Raw genomic sequence first — 20,519 nt, forward strand, 5'->3', positions numbered from 1 at the left:
GGGAGCCAGATGCCGAGGTCCTCGAGAGGGGCGGGGAGCTCGGACTTTGGGTCCCCTAGAGGGCCAAGAGTGATAATTCGGGCGACCTGGGGAAGGGCCTGCGAGCTCCAACCCCGAGCCCGAGAGGGCTAAAGGCTCTGACTCCCGGGCCCCAGAAAAATTAGGGGCTGAGGGCTCTATCTCTTGGGTCCCAGGAAGAATGAAGGCTAAGGGCTCTGTCTACCGGGGTCCTGGTAGAATTGGGGGCAGGAAGGGCTCAAACTTGTGGGTTCCAGATTGTGAGCAGGGGGCTCTGTCTCCTGGGTCCCAGACAGAATTGGGGGGAGGGGAGGGCAAAAGGCCCTGTCTCCTGGGCTCCAGATTTAATTGTGGGCATTGGAATGTCTCCTGAGATTCAGACATAAATGTGGGCAGAAACCCTGACTCTTGGGTTATAGATATAATTAAGGGCCGGAGGCCCTGTCTGGAAGCTGGAGGCTCGGTCGGCTGTGTCCCAGGTAGACTAAGGAGGCCGAGTCCCGCCGGCTGGGACACTTCCCTTTCCTTGCGAGCCGTCGGCGGGGCATCCCTGGGGAAGTTTTCCGGGTTTCACTTTCGCCGAGCCAGGGCAAGGCGGGGGCGGGCGCTCTCCTGACTCCCGGTCCCGGACTCCCGGTTTCGGGACCTTATCTTTCCTCTAGTCGCGCCTTTGTCCTAGGAGCCGCAGCGGGAGGTGGACGCGAAGAGACGCCGCCCTAATCCGCTGTCTTTCCCTCTGCTCGGCCCACTCCCCACCTCCCGTTCCCCCTACCTCCCCTAGGGGAGGGGTGCAGCCCCGGGAGAGGGAGGGGATGGGAGGAAACAGGTGAAGGAGGCTCTGGCCCCGCCCCTTTGCAGGTGACCCGGCTGTTTATTCCCAGCTAGAAACTCAGGATACTGGAGTTTCCCAAAGGTTTGCCAGAAACTACGGAGGGAGCTTGCGGGACCCCTGGTCTTTTTTTCCCAGCATGTGTCTGAATTGTCTCCCAGCTTTGACCCAGAAGTGTGTACTGACTCTTCCATCGCCTGCCTCTCCCTCTGTGTCAGAGATAGGGAGATAAAGTCAGAACCTGCCACCTCTGTGAGAATGCTCAGAATCCACCCGACCTTGTGCCAGACATTGACTTGGTGCATGACCTCATGGAAGGCTCTTGATCACCCTGGGAGACAGGTCCAGTTCCTGTTCCCATTTTGCAGATGAGGAAACAGAGGCTTAGAAAGGGCAAGCCACTCTCCCAGGGTCCACAGCCAGTCTGCAGACTTCAGAGCCTTTCTTGGCTCTGCCCCACCTGGTGGGCTCCAGAAAGTGCCTCTGAGCCTCCATTTCCTCCTTTGGAAAACTGAGATAATTCCTTCCCTGCGGGGCCATTGGTGGGATTTAGAGGTCCCACTGGTCCCCGGGGGGAAGCTCTTAGCACCTGAGGAGGAGGTCTTCCCCTTTCCTGACCCTCCATCCTTGTGCCTTTGCTCTCTGCTCTCCTCTCTGCATCTCTCCTTCCCACCCTCCCTCCCTTTCTCCCTCCCTCTCTTTCTCTCTCTCCCTCCCCTCCTTCCCTCACTTTCTCTCCCCGCTTCCTCTCTCCATTTCTCACCCTCTCCCTCTGCTCCTCTGGCTCTCTAATCTCTCTCCAAGCTTTTTCTCTCCTCCTTTCTTGGCCTCTCTCTCTCCTTTCCATCCATCTCTGTTCCCCTGTCCCTGGCTCCTCTGCCTTCCCCCTCCTTGGCCTCCACGGAATGAGGGTGCAGCACCTGGGCTTCCTGCTGTGGCGCCCCTCCCCGGTCCTCCCAGCTTTCACTGCTCAGCCATGTCAGCCAGGCAGCCCCACGGTAGCGGAGGGGGATGGGAGGAGAGGGGCCTGCCCGCCTGCTGTCTCTTCTTGTTAGGGAAGGGGGACTGGACAGGGGAGAAGTAAGGGTGGGTCTGCTCACATCCTAGGGGGAGGAGAGGGGAGAGAGGGATACAGGGAATGGCTGGAGATACAGGGATGGGGACAGAAGCCAATAGAGGGAGGGCATCAGAAACAAATTTAGGGATGGGGTCAGAGACACATACAGGAATGGAACCGAGGGATGGGGGAATGAAATACAGCCACAGGGATGGGGCAGTGTGGGAGGGGGAGCGGGTCGGGGGGAAGGAGCTGGAAGGACGTCTGGATAAAGGCAGGAACAGCATAAAGAGAGAGACAGAGGTTTGGTGAGAGGCAAGGGGCCCAAAAGACCCCAGCCAGTCAGTGACAGCGATGCCATGACCCAGGGAGGTCGGGGCACAGGCGAGCCTCAAGGCCAGCAGTGTGTGGGGGCCACGGGGAGTGGTGGACACGGGAGGGACAGGGAGTTGGGCACTCTGGCCAGCTCCCCCGCTTCTGCCAGGGATGCTGTTACATTTTTAATGTCCCGGTGATGCTGAGAAATGGAGCAGGAGGGGGAGGAGAAGAGGGGACCCAGTAAGATGGCCCAGCAAAGAGAAAGTATGTCAGAGGTGTGGAGAGACATGCAGAGATGGGGAGACCCAGGAGGCAGAGAGAGCTGAGGGTCAGAGACACCGAGAAATCGCGGCCCTGAGAGATGGAGACCAGAAACCTGGAGAGATTAGGGACCCCAGGAATCGGTGCAGGGAGCCAGATTCCAGAGACTAGGAGACCCAGACCCAGAAAGACCCAGACCTCAGATGTTGGAGATACAGAAGAAAAAGAATATGAGAACAGCTAGGATTTTTTTGGCCTGGTGAAAATGATCTGAAATTGATTGTGGTAATGGAGGAACAAATCTATGAATTTACTAAGAGCCATTGAGCTGGATACTTTATTTTTATTTATTTATTTATTCATTTTTGGCTGCGTTGGGTCTTCGTTGCTGCATGCGGGCTTTCTCTAGTTGTGGTGAGCAGGGGCTACTCTTTGTTGAGGCGTACGGGCTTCTCATTGCGGTGGCTTCTCTTGTTACAGAGCACGGGCTCTAGGCATGCGGGCTTCAGTAGTTGTGGCACTCGGGCTCAGTAGTTGTGGCTTGCGAGCTCTAGAGCGCAGGCTCAGTAGTTGTGGTGCCCGGGTTTAGTTGCTCCGCGGCATGTGGGATCTTCCTGGACCTGGGCTCGAACCCGTGTCCCCAGCATTGGCAGGCGGATTCTTTTTTTTTTTTTTTTTTTATGGCTATGTTGGGTCTTCGTTTCTGTGCAAGGGCTTTCTCTAGTTGTGGCAAGCGGGGGCCACGCTTCATCGCGATGCGCGGGCCTCTCACCATCGCGGCCTCTCTTGTTGCGGAGCACAAGCTCCAGACGCGCAGGCTCAGCAATTGTGGCTCACGGGCCCAGTTGCTCCGCGGCATGTGGGATCTTCCCAGACCAGGACTCGAACCCGTGTCCTCTGCATTGGCAGGCAGATTCTCAACCACTGCGCCACCAGGGAAGCCCAGCAGGCGGATTCTTAACCACTGCGCCACCAGGGAAGTCCCAAGCTGGTCACTTTAAATGGGGGAATCGTATGGTATGGGAATTGTATCCCAATAAAGCAGTTAGAGAGAAAGACAGACAGATAGACACAGAGAGCAGAGACCAGGGACTCCTGGGAGACACAGGGGGGGCAGACTCGGAACCCTAAGAATCAGAGACAGAGACACAAGAGATCAAAGAGACAGGACCTGCAGGAGGAGGAGGCCAGAGTCTCAGAGACAGAAATGTTTTGGTGTAAACTCTACACTGGGCAGATCGGTGGGAGTGGGGTTCTGTCTGAGGGGCTTGACCAGGAAGAGATTCACCCCCAGAAGTATCAGACCCCACAGGGGAAACCTTCAGGGGGGTCAAGCCCCTGCAGAAAGGCAGGGAAATCTCAGACCAGGGAGGGAAGGGGTGCCCCGAGCTGAGTGATGACCACGATCAGAGAGGTGGGCTGGGGGAGGGAGGTGCCGACATGCGGGCCCAGGCAGACAGCCCCATATCCTGGCTACCGCAGCTGCTCACCCCCTCCTCAGACCGGCTCCTGGATGTCGGCTGTGAGGGTGGGCACTGTGATTAATGCAGTTAATTAATTGACAAGGTAGCTGAGGCGGCAGCTGAGGCCAGCGCTCCAAGCACGCTGGCCTTCAAGGGTCTGCTGGAGTCTGCTGCACCCCGTGGTGAGAGGGTAGGTCATGATGCGTTATTGGTCTGGAGGGCGTGAGCCAAGCCTGGAGGAGCCAGCCAGGCAGGGACCCAGGAGTCCGGGCCCCCAGCCCCTTCCTCTCTGCCTTGATTACCCTTCCCCAGATCTCAGGGTCTCAGGCTATAAGTCTCTGCACCCCGCCCCCCCCAGATGTTTCCCCTGGGCTCACACAATGCCCTGGGCAGCCCCGACTCTGCCACCACAGGAAGCCTGCATCCCAGGGCCCAGGCAGAGGAAGCGTGTCTGGGGACCCAGCTGACACTTCATGAAACTGTCACCAGCCTGGCTGGCCAAGGGAAGCTGAGGGAGGGCGGTGTTCCCATGGCCACACTCTCCCCCGCCGTGGTGCTGGTCACGTCCTGGCCAAGGTCAGGGCACAATCACCTGCCCAGCAGCGTGCTGGACACTAGGGTCCGAACTCCAGGCCAGCCTTCCTCCTGGCATCATTTCTCCTGCCTCTGCCTGAAACGCAAAACATCTGGGCATTAGCCCACACTAACCCCGTCCCCCTCACCCCCACAGCCAGTCAGCCTCCGTGTCCCAACCGTTCCAACTTCTGAATGTGCTTGCAATCTGGTTCATCCTCCATCCCCACGACCCTGACTCCTGAAGCCCGACCCACTCCATTCTGAGGGATTTTTCTAAAGCACAAACCTAACCCTGTCCTTCCCCCTGCCTATAACTCTCTGTGGCTCCCCAGTGCCCCCAAGAAAAAGCCCAAACTCTAACTCAGCCTCAGCCTGTATGATCTAGTGCACTGCTGATTCCCCGTCTTCACCTTTATCGAGCTCTTACAGTGTGCCAGGCACTGTTCTAGGCTCTGGGGATACAGCAGTGACCAAGACAGACGAAGATCCCTGCCCCCGGCACTGATGTTCTAGTGGGGAAGAGACATCAGCTGCTATGAGGAAATCGAAGCAGGGCCAGTGGAGTTTCTGTTCTCATCATTAAGGTGGTCAGGGAACACCCCAGAGCAAAGATCCGAAGGGAGGGAGGGAAGGGGAAGTGTTCCAGGATGAGAGAATAGCAAGTGCAAAGGCCCGGAGGTGGGACTTGCCTGGCATGTCTGAGGAACAGTGAGGAGGATGGTGTGGCTGGAGCAGGGTGAGCCAAGGGGAGAGGGTGAGAGATGAGGTCAGAAAGAGGATGAGCACAGGTCACGCAGGGCCTTGTGGGCCGCTGTAAAGACTTGAGCTTTTTTCTGAGTGAGGAGAGAGCCACAGCAGGGACCTGATCTGCTGTAGCTTCTCTGGCTAGGTGTGGGAACAGACTTCAGGGGCAACGGCAACCCTCCCTGGGAGGATGACGCAGGGGAGAGACGCCACTGGCTTAGACCAGGCTACAGGCAATGCAGGGATCAGACCTGGTCCGCTTTGAAGATATATTTTGAAGATGGAGTTGACAGGATTTCCTGATGGATTGCATGGGTGGCGTGGAGGGGGGCGGTGGTGAGAGAAAGAGAGGAGTCAGGGATGACTCCAAAGCTTCCATCCTGAACCTTTTACTGAGGTGGAAATACCTAATAAATGGGCCATTAAGCCTACAAGGGCTGAACCATCCTATTCATTCATTCAGAATGAGACACTTAGAATGGGGATTGTAGAGCCATGGGATTTTTTTTTTTTTTTTTTTTTTTTTTTGGCTGCGCTGGGTCTTTGTTGCAGCATGCAGGATCTTAGTCTTGGGGCATGCATGCAGGATCTAGTTCCCCAACCAGGGATCGAACCCCAGCCCCCTGCATTGGCGCTGAGTCTTACCCACTGGACCACCAGGGAAGTCCAAGCCATGGGATTTTAGAACCTCATTCATTCTGCAAATATTGAGCGTCTACTAGGAGCCGGTCTCTGTTGCAGACGCTGAGGGTGAGCAAAACCAGGCAAAGAATTCCTGCTCTCAGAGAGCCAAGAAGGTCATGAAAATCTGCTGTGTGAGATGGGGAGAAAGTGAGGTGCAGGGTGAGGGGACGAGGGCCAGCTAGTTGGAGAGAGGAGGGCTGTGTGGCCATCGGGGACAGATTATTGGTGATGAAAGAACTTGCTGAGAACCTTGCCCCACAAGAAGCTAAAAGTGGGTTTTTTTAATTTAATTTTTATTTATTTATTTATTTTTGGCTGCGCCACGTGGCTTGCCAACCAGAGACTGAACCTGCGCCCTCCGCAGTGAAAGCACAGAGTCCTAGACACTGGACCGCCAGGGAATTCCTAAAAGTGGGGGTTTTTTTTAATCCTCTGAAGCAACCAGGGCCACTCTAGATGCAGGAGGGCAGTCTCCCTCAGAAGAGAGGATTGAACCCAGGTCACAGCAGTAAAAGTGCCGAGTCCTAACCACTGGACCGCCAGAGAACTCCCCAGAAATGGAGAGGTATCTTGCAGCCACAATGACTTCCTTAGGACAGGAAATCTGAGTCCCAGAAGGGACCCAGCGACCCAAAGAGGGAAGTGGGGCTCTGTGGACTGTAGCTTGGCTTCCCTTGGAAAGGGTCTCCTCCTCCAGGAAGCTCTCCTGCCCCTCCCCTCGGCTGGGTCAGGCCCCTGCTCTAGGTCCAGCCCCACCCCTTCAGTCTTTCCAATGAAGTGCTTGGTGATCACTATCTGTACAATATCTGTCTCGCCTCCTGAATGTCAGCTCCTCGAGGACAAGCACGTGATTTGTCCCGTCACATCTGTGGTACCTGCCCCCAGAACAGAGCTTGATATTTATTCAACAGGTTTTTTTTTTTTAACAGTATTGATTGAGCACCTACTATAACCAGGCCCTGGTGTAGGCTCCGGGGATACAGTAGGAAACAAGACAGGCAAATCCCTGTCCTCAGGGGCTGACCCTCTAGCACCCAGGGCCTGCGGGTTGAGTCACTGTTTTTTGCTCACTGGTTGGCATAGTCTGGGAAAGAATAACTGGCGGGAAGGTTCCTACCATTCATGCCCTTGAAGTTCTAAATCTTCGCTTTAGCCAAGTCCTTCTCCAAGTGAAGAACCCTCAATGGCTCCCACTTACCTCAAGAAGAAAACTTAAGCCCTTGGCCCTGCCCTACTTTGCTTCTGCAGCTCACACTGGCCTGGGTTTTTCCCTGACGGAGTGCCCTTCCCTCCTCACCCAGCTAGAAAGGGGCATAGCCTTTGGGGACCCTTGTCCCATACTCAGTGCCTTTGGGGGCCATGTGAGTAATGGTTCCTGGCACCTTGAGGGAAGGGGGCGGCCCTTCCTCAGCTCCACCTAACTGTTGCCCCCAGAGCCTCACATCCTGATTTTTGTCTGGATTCGACCTTTAATCTCCAGACCCTTCTGTGCTGCTTGTCCGCTTCTGGAACGATGTTATGTGGGCCAAAAGTAACTATGTGGGAGAGCCGGATTTGGCCTGCAGCGGATGGCTGGCCGCCTCTGCTTGACTCCCCTGCCCTGCCAGCCCTGTGAGGAGCTTACAGGAGAAAATCATTTTAATGGAATTGTCACAAGGGACCCCGCAGGGCTGCTTAAACATCCCCATTTCACAGATGGAGGAAATTAGGCTCGAAACAAGGTCCCCACCTGGAAAGGGACAGAGCCAGCAGGAAGCCCCCAGCCAGCTTCTCCGGGGGCCCACACATGACACTCTGCAGTTCGGTCCCGCCGCAGAGGAGGAGCCCATCTTCCAAGGTGGCACCCTTGGATTTGAGTTGCAAGATATATGTGGGGCTTCCACGAGATGATGTCTGCGTCACACAATGGCCTTCACTGGTGACTTGTTTTGAGAAGTGCCTGGGACGGGTCCTGCCCAAGGGGCTGCCTTCTGCTGGGGACCCTCTCACTAGGGTCCCCTGTTAATTTTCCCTGGATTCCTGTGTGAGGCCAGCGGCGGCACACGCTCCTTCCCTCACATCTCGGTCGGAGACAGCTGGGCATGGGCCTTGCCTTGAGGCTGGGTGTCGAGGGCTACTTGTAATTACACTTACCTGGCTATGTTTATTTACCAAGCACTGATCTTGTGTTTCCGGGGGCCCTGTGTGCCAAGTACTCTACAAACATCCTTTAATCCTTAAACGGCAATCCCTAGGAGATGGACACCATTATTACCCCCCTTTTACAGCCGAGGAAACTGAGGCACGGAGAGGTTAAATGACTTGCTCAACGTCACACAGCCAGTAAGCTGCCGAGCCAGGATTCAAACCCAGGCACTCAGTCACCATGCTGTACTGCCTTACACAGCAGAGAAACATTCATCTTTATTCTGGTTTTTATTTTTTTAATTTTTTTATTATTATTTTAAAAATTTATTTTATTTATTTATTTATTTTTGGCTGCGTTGGGTCTTCGTTGCTGCACCGGGCTTTCTCTAGTTGCGGTGAGCGGGGGCTACTCTTTGTTGCGGTACACGGGCTTCTCATTGTGTCGGCTTCTCTTGTTGCGGAGCACGGGCTCCAGGTACACGGGCTTCAGTAGTTGTGGCTCGCGGGCTCCAGAGCGCAGGCTGAGCAGTTGTGGCGCACGGGCTTAGTTGCTCTGCGGCATGTGGGATCTTCCCGGACCAGGGCTCGAACCCGTGTCCCCTGCATTGGCAGGCGGATTCCCAACCACTGCGCCACCAAGGAAGCCCCCGATTTTATTTATTTATTTATTTATTTATTTATTTATTTATTTATTTATTTATTTTGGTCACACCGCGCGGCATGCGGAATCTTAGTTCCCTGACCAGGAATCGAACCCGTACCCCCTGCAGTGGAGGCGCAGAGTCTTAACCACTGGACTACCAGGGAAGTCCCCTTTATTCCAGTTTTTATTAACAATCAGAAAACAAAAGATAAGCTGAGAAATAAAAGCCATACGTTCAGACATAAACTGGTACGCAAATGCTCACAGCAGCTTTATTCATAATTGCCAAAAGGTGAAAAAACTCAAATGTCCATCAACTGATGAACGGATAAACACAATGTGGTCAATCCACACAATGGAATATTACTGAGCCATAAAAAGGAACAAGGCACTGACCCATGTTACAGCGTGGGTACACCTTGAAGACATTATGCCAAGTGAGAGAAACCAGACACAAAAAGCCACATGTTGTATGATTTGATTTATGCGAAATGTCCAGAAGAGGAGAATCTATAGAGACAGAAAATAGACTAGTGATTGCTAGGGGGTGGGAGGAAGGGAAATGGGAGTGACTGTTTAATGGGTACAGGGATTTCTTTGGGGGATTATAAAAATGTCCTAAACTGGATTATGGCCATGGATGCACAACTCTTGTGAATATATGAAAAGCCATTGACTCGTACTTTATTTATTTATTAGTCTAACTTTTAAAAAAATATACATAAGATATAGACATTTATTTATTTACATACTTACTTATTTTGGTTGCGCCAGGTCTTAGCTGCGGCGTGCGGACTTCTTAGTTGCAGCATGCGAACTCTTAGTTGCGGCATGCATGTGGGATCTAGTTCCCTGACCAGGGATCAAACCCAGGCCCCCTGCATTAGGAGCACAGAGTCTTACCCACTGGACCACCAGGGAAGTCCCTGAATTGTACATTTTTAATGGGTGAGTGGGAATTTTATCTCAGCAAGGCTATTTTTAAAAAAATAGGCACAGCAACTACTGAGCCCGCGTGCTGCAACTACTGAAGCCTGCGCGCCTAGAGCCCGTGCTCTGCAACAAGAGAAGCCACAGCAATGAGAAGCCCGCGTGCAGCAGTGAAGACCCGATGCAGCCAAAAAATAAATAAAATTTAAAAAAAAAAAGGCACAGAGGGCTGTAGGTTTTATAGAAAGGTGAGAGAAAGTATTATTACTGTGTAGGAAAAAAAATGAAAACTATCCTCACACTTTGAATTTTTTTACAATTTCTTTTGGGATAGATTTAGGTTTTTGTTATTTTTGGAGGATTCTTTATTCCCTCCAAACATTTGATAATGAAAAATTTCAAACATACACGTGTAAGCTGGAAGAATGGCCCAGCAGCCTCCCTCATCCTCTGCCCCTAGACTTGACAAAGGGTCACATTTTGCCACGTTTGCTTCGTCACTTTATCGTTTTTGTTGTTGTTGTTTTTGATGAACCATTTGAGAGTACATCGCAGATATGACATTTCCACCCCTTATCATCTGCTTCTTCTTCCTCTTCTTTTCCTTCTCCTTCTCCTTCTTCTTCTCCGCACAGCTTGTGGGATCTTAGTTCCCCGACTAGGGACTGAACCCAGGCCCTCGGCAGTGAGATCGCAGAGTCCTAACCACTAGACCGCCAGGGAAGTCCCATCCGCCATTTATCTTCTTTTTTTTTTTTTTAATAAATTTATTTATTTATTTATTTTTGGCTGCATTGGGTCTTCATTGCTGCATGCAGGCTTTAGTTGAGTTAAGTGGGGGATACTCTTTGTTGCGGTACGTGGCCTTCTCATTGCGGTGGCTTCTCTTGTTGTGGAGCATGGGCTCTAGGCACGCGGGTTTCAGTAGTTGTGGCACACGGGCTCAGTAGTTGTGGCACGCGGGCTCTAGAATGCAGGCTCAGTAGTTGTGGCGCACAGGCTTAGTTGCTCCGCGGCATGTGGGATCTTCCCAGACCAGGGCTCGAACCCGTGTCCCCTGCATTGGCAGGCGGATTCTTAACCACTGTGCCACCAGGGAAGCCCCGCCATTTATCTTCTAAGAAAAAGGAATACTACATAAAATAGATAACCAGCAAGGACCTATTGTATAGCACAGGGAACTATACTCGATATTTTGTAAAACCTATAAAGGAAAATAATCTGAAAAAGAATATACAATACACATATATGTATTGAGATATATATATAAACTGAATCACTGTGCTGTACACCTGAAACTAACACATTGTAAGTCAACTATACTTCAATAAAATAAAAATAAAATAGGGAATTCCCTGGCGGTCCAGTGGTTAGGACTCTGTGCTTTCACTGCCATGGCCTGGGTTCAATCCCTGGTGGGGGAACTAAGATCCCGCAAGCTATGCGGCATGGCATAAAATAAAATAAAATTTTAAAAAAATGTTTTAAACTTAAAGGAATACTACATAACCACAATTTAATCATCACACCTAAGATCATGAACGGTAATTCCATAATCATATGTCATCTAGCCTGGACACAAATGTCCCTAGTTTTCCTCAAACTGTCTTTCTGGCTGGCCTTTTGGGAATTGGGATTTCATAAAGATTCTTGCATTGCATTGCGGGTCTGCATTTCAGGGGGGGCAGCCTCTCAGTGATGGCCCGGCCTGGCCCGGAGGTGTCTGGGTCCTTCACTGACCCGACCTCTCTCTCTCCTCTCTCCGCAGGAGCCCAGGATGTGCGAGTTCGGGCCGCAGCCGAGGTGCGGGGCCACCTGGGGGACACCGTAGAGTTGCCGTGCCACCTGCTGCCCCCAGCGCCTGAAATCCGAGTGTCACAGGTGACGTGGCTGCGCCTGGACGCTCCTGAGGGTAATCAGAACGTGGCCATCTTCCACCCCCTGTATGGTCCCAGCTTCCCCAGCCCGAAACCTGGCAAGGAGCGGCTGTCCTTCGTCAATGCCGGGCAGAGCACCGGGGCCGGGCAAGGCACAGAGCTGGAGGTGCGGGACGCCACGCTGGCCCTCCGGGGGCTGACGGTGGAGGACGAGGGCAACTACACCTGCGAGTTTGCCACCTTCCCCCGGGGCACCAGTCGGGGAGTGACCTGGCTCAGAGTCATAGGTGAGCAGGGGCGGGGGCAGGGCTGCAACGAAGTGGGAGGGTCCGGGGGTGCAATGCGCGAGAGCCCCTCACCGGCCTGTTTCTCCTCTTTAGCTGTGATATCGACCTTGTCCGTGACCTTCAGCCAATGGGCAGCTATTCATTAAGCACCTACTGTTTGCCACACGCTGTTCTGCAAGTTGGAGAGACAGCCGGCAACAAGCATTCAGCAAATTGAGTACCTACTCTGTGCCAGGCACTATGCTAGGCTCTAGGGATAAAACAGTGAGGAAGACAGCACTCCCTGCCCTCCTGGAGCTTAGACTCCAAACAAAGGAGTAGATAACATAAATAAGAAAAATAAGAGTGAGTCAGGTGGTTATAGGCGCTTCAGAAGTTGGAGGGGAGCAGGTTACAATTGTAAGCGAGGGTGGTCTGGTGCTAACCCAAACTAGGAGGTGAGGGAGCCCTGCAGGTCTAGGGAAGAGAGTTTCAGGCAGTGGGAATAGCAAGTGCAAAGGCCCTGAGGCAGGGCACACCTGGAATGTCTGAGGAAGAGCAAGGAAGTCAGTGTGGCTGGAGATGCATGAATGGAGGAAAGTAGAAGGAGGCGAGGTTGAGGAGGTGATGGGAGAGCACAGATCACAGCCTCATGGACCACGTGAAGATTTTGGCTTTTGCCTTGAGAAAACAAGAGCTACAGGAAGTTCTGAACAGAAGAGGGATGTGATCTGGCTTGGGTTTTCACAGGCTCCTTCTGGCTATGTGGTGGGTGAGGGTGGAGGCTGGGAGACCACAAAGGAGGTGACGGCATAAGTCCAGGTGGGAGGTGATGGCAACTAGACCAAGATGGAGACAGTGGGGGTGATGGGAAGAGATTGGATTCTGGAAATATTTTAGAGGTTAAGCCAGAGAATAATCAATTTGGCAAAGAAAGGAAACACCAGGATGTTGCAATACTCAGAGTGAGGGCCCCAGTGGACTCATTTAGATAGAACGGTCAGCAAAATCCTCTTCGTCGAGTCCCAAAGTGTTAAGCAGGAGCCACCCTCGGGGACACGTCCACGGGCAGAGGAATGAATGCCCAAGCAGAGGGAACAGCCTATGCATACGCTGGGACATGAGAGCCAGCTTGGCATGTTCTAGAAAGGAGGCTGGTGGGGCTGGTGGCAAGGGCTTGAGTGACCCTCAACAAGGCAAGAAAACCAACAGGGTCATAACGATTGCATGGGCCTCATAGACAGAGGCCAGGTGGCTCGACTTCATCTGAATTTTTTTTTTTTTTTTTTTTTTTTTGCTACGCCGCTCAGCTTCCAGGATCTTAGTTCCCCGACCAGGGATTGAACCCATACCTTTGGCAGTGAAAGCTTGGAGTCCTAACCACTGGACCACCAGGGAATCCCCTTTATCTGAAATATTATTTGGAGCCATCAGAGGATTTCAAACCATAAGAGCACCTTGACCAGGCTCTTGAAATTGCTTTAAAAAGATGACTGGCTGCTGTGTGTGGGCCCATCAGAGGGGTAGACAAAGGTAGAGGGAAGCAAGGAGACCAGGTGAGAGGAGGCACTGGCTTGGAAGGGGGAAGAAGCAGGAGGGGAGGGGAGTGGAATAAAGAGAGAAGTGGAATAAAGTGAAATAATCACACTTTTAAGAGATAGAAGGTGCTTGTCTGTGAATTAAGGGAGGAGGAGGATCAAGAACTCCCAGCCTTCTGGTCCAGCAGGAAGGTGACCCGCACAACCACTTGGCGAAATGGGGAAGACTTAGGGAAGGCGTCTTTTTGAAGATGCTATTTCTTGCTAAATCTTGGCAATCCCCTGGGATCCCATCTTCCCCCGGCAACTCCACAGAAGCCACGTCACTCTGGACACTTTATCTCCCCCACTCTCAGCCCCAGAGAGTTGGGGAAGTGTACCCTGTACTGTCCCTCAGAACACACTTCCCTTCCCAAGGAGCCCCAAAACCACAGTTGTTTTGCATAAGGCACAGCTCTTCTCCCCACTCATCCCTCACAAAGGTCTCTCTTCTGCAATCATTTGTTCTATTCAAGAGATGCGTAGAGAGCACCTGCCATGCACCAGGTGCCCACAAAAGTGCAGAACAGAACAGTGAAGCCTCCACTTTCTTGGGGAGTCAGATGTCAGGGAAGTTTCCTTGAGGAAGTGAGGCTGGGATCTGGAGGAGGAGGAAGGTAAGACAAGGAGAAGGGATGCCAGAGCACTCCAGGCAGTGCAAGTCGCTAAGACCCTGCAGTGGGTGGGAGTGGGGATGGGGTGGGTGTGCCTGGAGCTGTCATAGGACTGATGGGAGGGTGATCAGGGAGGATGTGGGGAGGCCCGTCAGAGACTTTGGTGGTCAGGAGAGAATGCAGGAAGGATAGGAAAGGAGAGGAAGGCAGTGCCACGTTGAGAAGCTCAGGAGATATCCAGGTGGAGAGATCCAGGAGGCAGCTAGAGACGCCTCCTGGATCTCTCCACCTGGTGGAGAACTCAGGTGTCAGAACTCAGGTGTCTGGTTATGGGCACACATTAGTAACTGTGGGTTGTCATTATTATTCCTCGTGGAGGTTTACCCTGCCTAATATTTTTCCATGTTTTCCAGGAGGATGAGTGAAAAGGGCAAAAAATTTCCAGCTTTGGGAAGCTCCATTGCCTTTATCCCACTTCTGGCACCACAATCTAATGGTGATTAAAGGGAAAGAAGTTGGAGGGCTTTTCAGCTGGACCTTTGAACCTCATTATTCTGCTTTGGCTTTTCTTTTAAAATCTCGGCCTCTTCCAGACTTGTGGACATTGTCTGTTTTTCTAGCAGAGCAGAACAGAAAATATAATGGCTAATACTTAGGTAACACAGTGAGTGTCAAGTACCGTCCAAAGTGCTTTACATATCAATTTATTTAATCTGTACAACAATCCTATGTGGTGGGTACTATGATTATCCCCACTTTACAAAAGAGGAAACTGAGGTACAGAGTTGGGAAATGACTTGCCCAAAGCCATGCAGCTGCAAAGCAGCAAAGCAGCAAAGCTGGGAATTAAACCCAGGCAGTTGGGGCTTAACTGCTCAGCTCCACTGCTGAGGTGTTTGTTGAATGACTCTAGGTGTGGAGTGACCCACGCTGCCCTCTGTTCCTTTCCCTAGCCCAGCCCCAGAACCATGCCGAAACACAAGAAGTCACACTCAGTCTGGATCCTGTACCCGTGGCCCGCTGTGTCTCCACGGGCGGCCGGCCACCTGCCCGAGTCTCCTGGCTCTCATCCTTGGATGGAGAGGCCAGAGAGAGCCAGGTGTCAGGACCCCTGCCTGGTACAGTCACCGTCACCAGCCGCTTCACCTTGGTACCCTTGGGCCAAGCAGATGGTGTCAAGGTCACCTGCAAAGTGGAGCACGAGAGCTTTGAGGAGCCAGTTCTGCTGCCTGTGACCCTCTCTGTGCGCTGTGAGTGCATCAGGATGTGACCACACCCCCAATACTGTCTACACCGGCTTCTCTAGGGCACCGTATACACTATCCCTGAGTGTTGTCTACATTGGCATTCTGGGTCAAATTCTGCACTGCCTTCCTGCCCATTGTCTACACTGGCTTCCCGGGACAACATCTGCACACTGCCCCCTCATTGTCTATACTGGCTTCCCTAGGCTCTCACCTTGCTGCCACAATCAATGGTAAATCAGAATAGGTTTGCAAGGGTCGGTATTATACATTTCTTCCCAATTCCACATCCAGTGAAGTCTTAGCGGTAGCTTCAATCAGCCGTGTGGAGTATTTACACCAAGGAAATTGGCAGACACCTCAAATCAGGGCTATTCTATTTTTTTTTCCCCTCCGTTTTCAGAGAGCCAGTTTACCAGCACACAACTGCACCCAGCAATCTTTTCTGGCTCTCGTGGACCCCAGTTGACACTGCTCCCTCACTGTCTATATCCACTACTCTGTCTACACTACCCAACCCAATATTGTCTACATACACACCCCCATTCATACTGTCTAAATTGGCTCCCTGGACACTGTCTATACTGACTCTCCTCGGGCCTCTACACCTACTTCTGCCCCCCAGCGTAATCACATTGGCCCCTCTGGACCCTATCAACATAATATGTGTTTTGTTGTTGTTGTTGTTGTTTTTTTGGCCACTCTGTGGATTAAACCCGGGGCCACAGCAGTGAAAGAGCCGAGTCCTAACCACTGGACCGCCAAGGAATTCCCCGCTGTACGCTGTCAGTATCAACCCCTTCTGATATGTTCTGTGCTAGCCCTTCCCCAAACTGCTTACACCAACACTGCCTAATATTACTCAGAGAGGCTCCCGCTGGCACTCTTCCCACAGACCCTGCCAAACAGTTACTTTAGCAGCTTTTCCAGCCACTGTCCGATCATACCCCATACCCCAACTCAGCATTTTCTATACTAGTTCCCCAGACAATGCCTTCAGTTAAACTAACTCCCTTATCTACTCTGGGCATGTCAGAAATGACACACATTATCTCGAGTGGCTCCCTCGGGCGCTGCCGCAACGAACAGTAACTTCCTCAGAATGACCCTCAGCCGTGTCCCTGGACAGTGTCTGTACAGCCCGGATTGATTTGCCCCACGCATTCGCCATGGGTCCGCCTCCTGCCAGCCCATTTCTTTAGGATTCTTATCTATCTGCTCACCCATCACCCCTTTTGGGATTCTCCCTGTCACTGAGCCAGTCCCCCCATTTCCTCCAGACCCCCCCGAGGTCTCCATATCTGGCTATGATGACAACTGGTATGTCGGCCGTAGTGAGGCCTCCCTGAACTGTGACGTCCGCAGCAAACCGGAGCCCACAGGCTACGACTGGAGCACGTGAGTCCTGTTTGGACCCAGACTCCTGGGTCTGAGGGGGGAGGGGCCGGGGGCCTGGATCCTGGGGCTGAGGGGGGAGGGGCCGGGGGTCTCGATCCTGGGGCTGAGGGGGGAGGGGCCGGGGGTCTCGATCCTGGGGCTGAGGGGGGAGGGGCCGGGGGCCTGGATCCTGGGGCTGAGGGGGGAGGGGCCGGGGGCCTGGATCCTGGGTCTGAGGGAGGAGGGGCCGGGGGTCTCGATCCTGGGTCTGAGGGGGGAGGGGCCGGGAGTCTCGATCCTGGGTCTGAGGGGGGAGGGGCCGGGAGTCTCGATCCTGGGTCTGAGGGGGGAGGGGCCGGGGGTCTCGATCCTGGGTCTGAGGGGGGAGGGGCCGGGGGCCTGGATCCTGGGTCTGAGGTGGGAGGGGCCGGGGGCCTGGATCCTGGGTCTGAGATGGGAGGGGCCGGGTGTCTGGATCCTGGGTCTGAGGGAGGAGGGGCCGGGTGTCTGGATCCTGGGTCTGAGGGAGGAGGGGCCGGGGGCCTGGATCCTGGGTCTGAGGGGGGAGGGGCCGGGGGCCTGGATCCTGGGTCTGAGGGAGGGGCCGGGGACCTGGATCCTGGGTCTGAGGGAGGAGGGGCCGGGGGTCTCGATCCTGGGTCTGAGGTGGGAGAGGCCGGGGGCCTGGATCCTGGGTCTGAGGGAGGAGGGGCCGGGGGTCTGGATCCTGGGTCTGAGGGAGGAGGAGCTGGGGGCCTGGATCCTGGGTCTGAGGGAGGAGGGGCCGGGGGCCTGGATCCTGGGGCTGAGGGAGGAGGGGCAGGGGGCCCAGACTACTGTGTCGTGAGAGGAGCACCGGCGACCCAAAACCGTGAGTCCTCCAGAAGGAGGGAGCTCGCAGTTTGGGGTGTTAAGGAGTAAGTTTCAGGTCCGTAGAGCCTGGCTCCTGAGCGCTGTCAGACCTGTACTCCCCATGGACCATGCTGTCCTTCTCATGTGACCCCTCAAATCCCCCAGGACTTCAGGCGTCTTCCCAGCCTCAGCAGTAGCCCAGGGCCCCAAGCTGATCGTCCACTCGGTGGACCGGCTCTTCAACACCACCTTCATCTGCACCGTCACCAACGCCGTGGGCACGGGCCACGCCGAGCAGGTGGTCCTAGTTCGAGGTAAGCGGGTCTTGGGGATGGTGTGTACGACTGGGTCTGCTCCCCAAGTGTTCCTCCCTCCTGGGTTCTGGGGCTGCACTGGAGGAGGCTGCGCCGCCGACCTGGGGAGAATTCAGACCCGCCTCAATGATGGGAGGGGGCCGGTGTGGCTTGCCCCCAGGTGGGATCTGATTGGGGTGACAGGGTAGGCGCTGACAGAGGAGTTAGGACGTTGAGACCTGTGCTGGGGTCTTCCTAGAAAGCAGAGGCCTGGGAAGGGTCTTCAGGGAGAGATCCAGGGACATTGGCCTGGCCTCCAGCCAGTGAGACACGCCCACAGAATTGCACAACAAACAGTCACGTGAGGGCAGCTAGACAAACACTTGGAAACAATGGACTTCTTACAGTGAGGGCTGGTCAGTATGACCCAGAAACCAGTTTGAGTGTGTGTTGGGATGTTTGTGTTTCTAGAGATGGTATTTTGGATTTGTTTTGCTTTGCTTTGTTTTTTGTTTTTTTATGGCCTACCACTCGGCTTGCGGGATCTTAGTTCCCCGACCAGGGATCGAACCCACGGCAATGAAAGTGTGGAGTCCTAACCACTGGACTGCCAGGGAATTCCCTGGAGGTGGTATTTTGGAAATGGTGGCTGATGTGTCTGTGGGTCAGAAGTTCTCTGAGTCTCCACGATGGGAACTCAAAAACACAGATAGGACCCAAGACACGTAGCTGGAGAGGAAAAAAATAAAGCCAAGAATAAAGCCCAGGTTCGGGCTGATGGAAGTGGGGTCGCAATCGCAGCTGTAGCCCGGGAGGCTTAGAGGGAGGCAGGGGGCCTCAGGGGGTGGGAGGAGAGCCCCCTCAGAAACACAACCAAAGACAAACTCATAGGCATCGGTGTGAAGACAGACACACCCACACCTGGAGACAGACGGAAGCAGGCCCCCATACTGAGATGATCATAACACACACACACACCTGGAAAGACACCCAAATGAAAACGGATCCCTCTTGAGGAATTCAGACACTCGCCGGGGAGATATGATGTAGCTACTCAGAAACAGTGTCACAGACCACACACCCAGAGAGACTGTTGGCCCGCCTTCAGCGCATCTGACACGCTCAGGTGCACAAACACACACACCTGGAGGCAGACACCATCACGCAGACATGCTAGAAGCAAAAAGAACCGCGGGCAGCAACAATTCCACGCGCGGAAATATCATCGCTCACACACAGATGCTGAGAAGGTAACTCGAAGACGTTCTCAAGTGCACACCCTCGGAAACTCCAAAAACCCCATTGTGGAGATTCTCTTTCAACAAACCATCATCTGACAAGTATTTGCTGAGGTTTCCTCTTGGCCAGGCATTCTCCTCAATGTGGGGAATACAATTGTGACCCAGTCTCAGTCCCTGCCCTCAAAGGAACAGCCAGACGAGGGTCAGCTCCACCCACCCAGCGAGGTGCCCAACTGGAAATACACCCCCTGAACCTCTATCCCAGATACTCACCGGAGAAACTGGTCTCCCCACCAGCACTGGGTCAGTAGGCACCTCTGTGGGGTGGAGCCTGCAGAACACAGGCGGGATCACACTTGAGGGCCATCGGAGGAAGACAGAGCCACGAGAGCATGGACACCCCCCCCCGAAACACCCAGAAACCCCAGGGATATCCACCACTGGAAACCCCAAAGCGAACACACTGGGTTCAGATTTCAGCCTTGGGTGATATTCACCAAGTGAAACACACATACTCAGAGCCCCATCAGGAACCTGGGCGCTTGGGGGCTGCGGGTAATGCACACAGAATCACACCCCCAGAGACTCTCCCAGTGGTAACCACAGACCCGCAGACAGTCAAAAGCTTCATTGCAAAGACTTGCACCTACGGATGGACGCCAACAAACGTGGGGACACCCTCTGAGCACCCTAGAAATCATCACGGGCAGTGAGTGTGCCAACAGGTGGCCTTGCCCAGAGAGGAGATTCACTCACGGCTCTTGGCAGGGTCACGTCAGAGGGTCTCAGAGACACCTCACGTTCCCATGTGCACACAGACCAGCACACGCTCTCACGCTCGGTTTGGGGTTCACGCCAGCGAAAACACAGGCAAGGCCACAGGCTAGACATTGCTTCAGAGAATTTCTGAACCATAGACAGGAACATGTTCACCCACCATCTCCAAATTATCATCTCCAGTAACACAGACACACGTTCCGACACGTGCGAAAACTGGTCTCCAGACTTCACTGAAAGAAATCTTTCCCATCTCCAGGGTACAGGTATAGGAATATATTCCCCCTAAAAAGTGTCACAAAATACTACTTACCCTTCATACTTGAGGTAAACTTTTTCTGTTCTATTTTGTTTTACTGCTGCTTGTGAGTCACCAGACTGATCTGACAGCCCGCTAGGTCGTGACCCCCCACTTTTGGAAAACATTCAGAAACAGATGCCTGGGTCGCAGCCCCTCTGGTGTGCAGAGGCGCGGGGAGGGGAGGGTCAGGTGTAAGTGGACCCTCCCCATCCCCCCCCACCCCGGTCTCTCCCAATCACACCCTGCATGCAGGGGTGGGGGAAGCGGGGGGGGGGGTCTGATAAGATGCCAGTTGCATCCATGTCTATCCCTGTTGTGGGGCCCGGACGCCCCCTCCCTCATCCTCACTCCTCCCCGCTTAGGGCTCCCTGGCTTCCTTCTCCGCCCGACCCCAGCCCCCATCCTCCCCCAGACCCCTCCCCTCCCGCAAGCCCAGCCCCTGCTGGGAGA

The 20,519-nt window shown here is 53.7% G+C and overlaps 1 protein-coding gene across 3 annotated transcripts in view; it reads left to right on the forward strand.

Moving 5' to 3' along the window:
• Positions 1-20,519, forward strand: part of NECTIN2 (nectin cell adhesion molecule 2) — a 28,554-nt gene that overhangs the window by 458 nt on the left and 7,577 nt on the right. For all 3 annotated transcript variants that reach the window (XM_082367059.1, XM_082367061.1, XM_082367060.1), the window contains exons 2-5: positions 11,419-11,814; positions 14,938-15,234; positions 16,509-16,626; positions 17,623-17,771. In XM_082367059.1, the coding sequence (XP_082223185.1) occupies positions 11,419-11,814; positions 14,938-15,234; positions 16,509-16,626; positions 17,623-17,771 (960 nt within the window). The remainder of the gene's footprint in view (positions 1-11,418; positions 11,815-14,937; positions 15,235-16,508; positions 16,627-17,622; positions 17,772-20,519) is intronic.

Source organism: Balaenoptera borealis (assembly GCF_965194805.1).
Source record: "Balaenoptera borealis genome assembly, chromosome: 19".
In the NCBI taxonomy this organism is placed as follows: domain Eukaryota; kingdom Metazoa; phylum Chordata; class Mammalia; order Artiodactyla; family Balaenopteridae; genus Balaenoptera; species Balaenoptera borealis.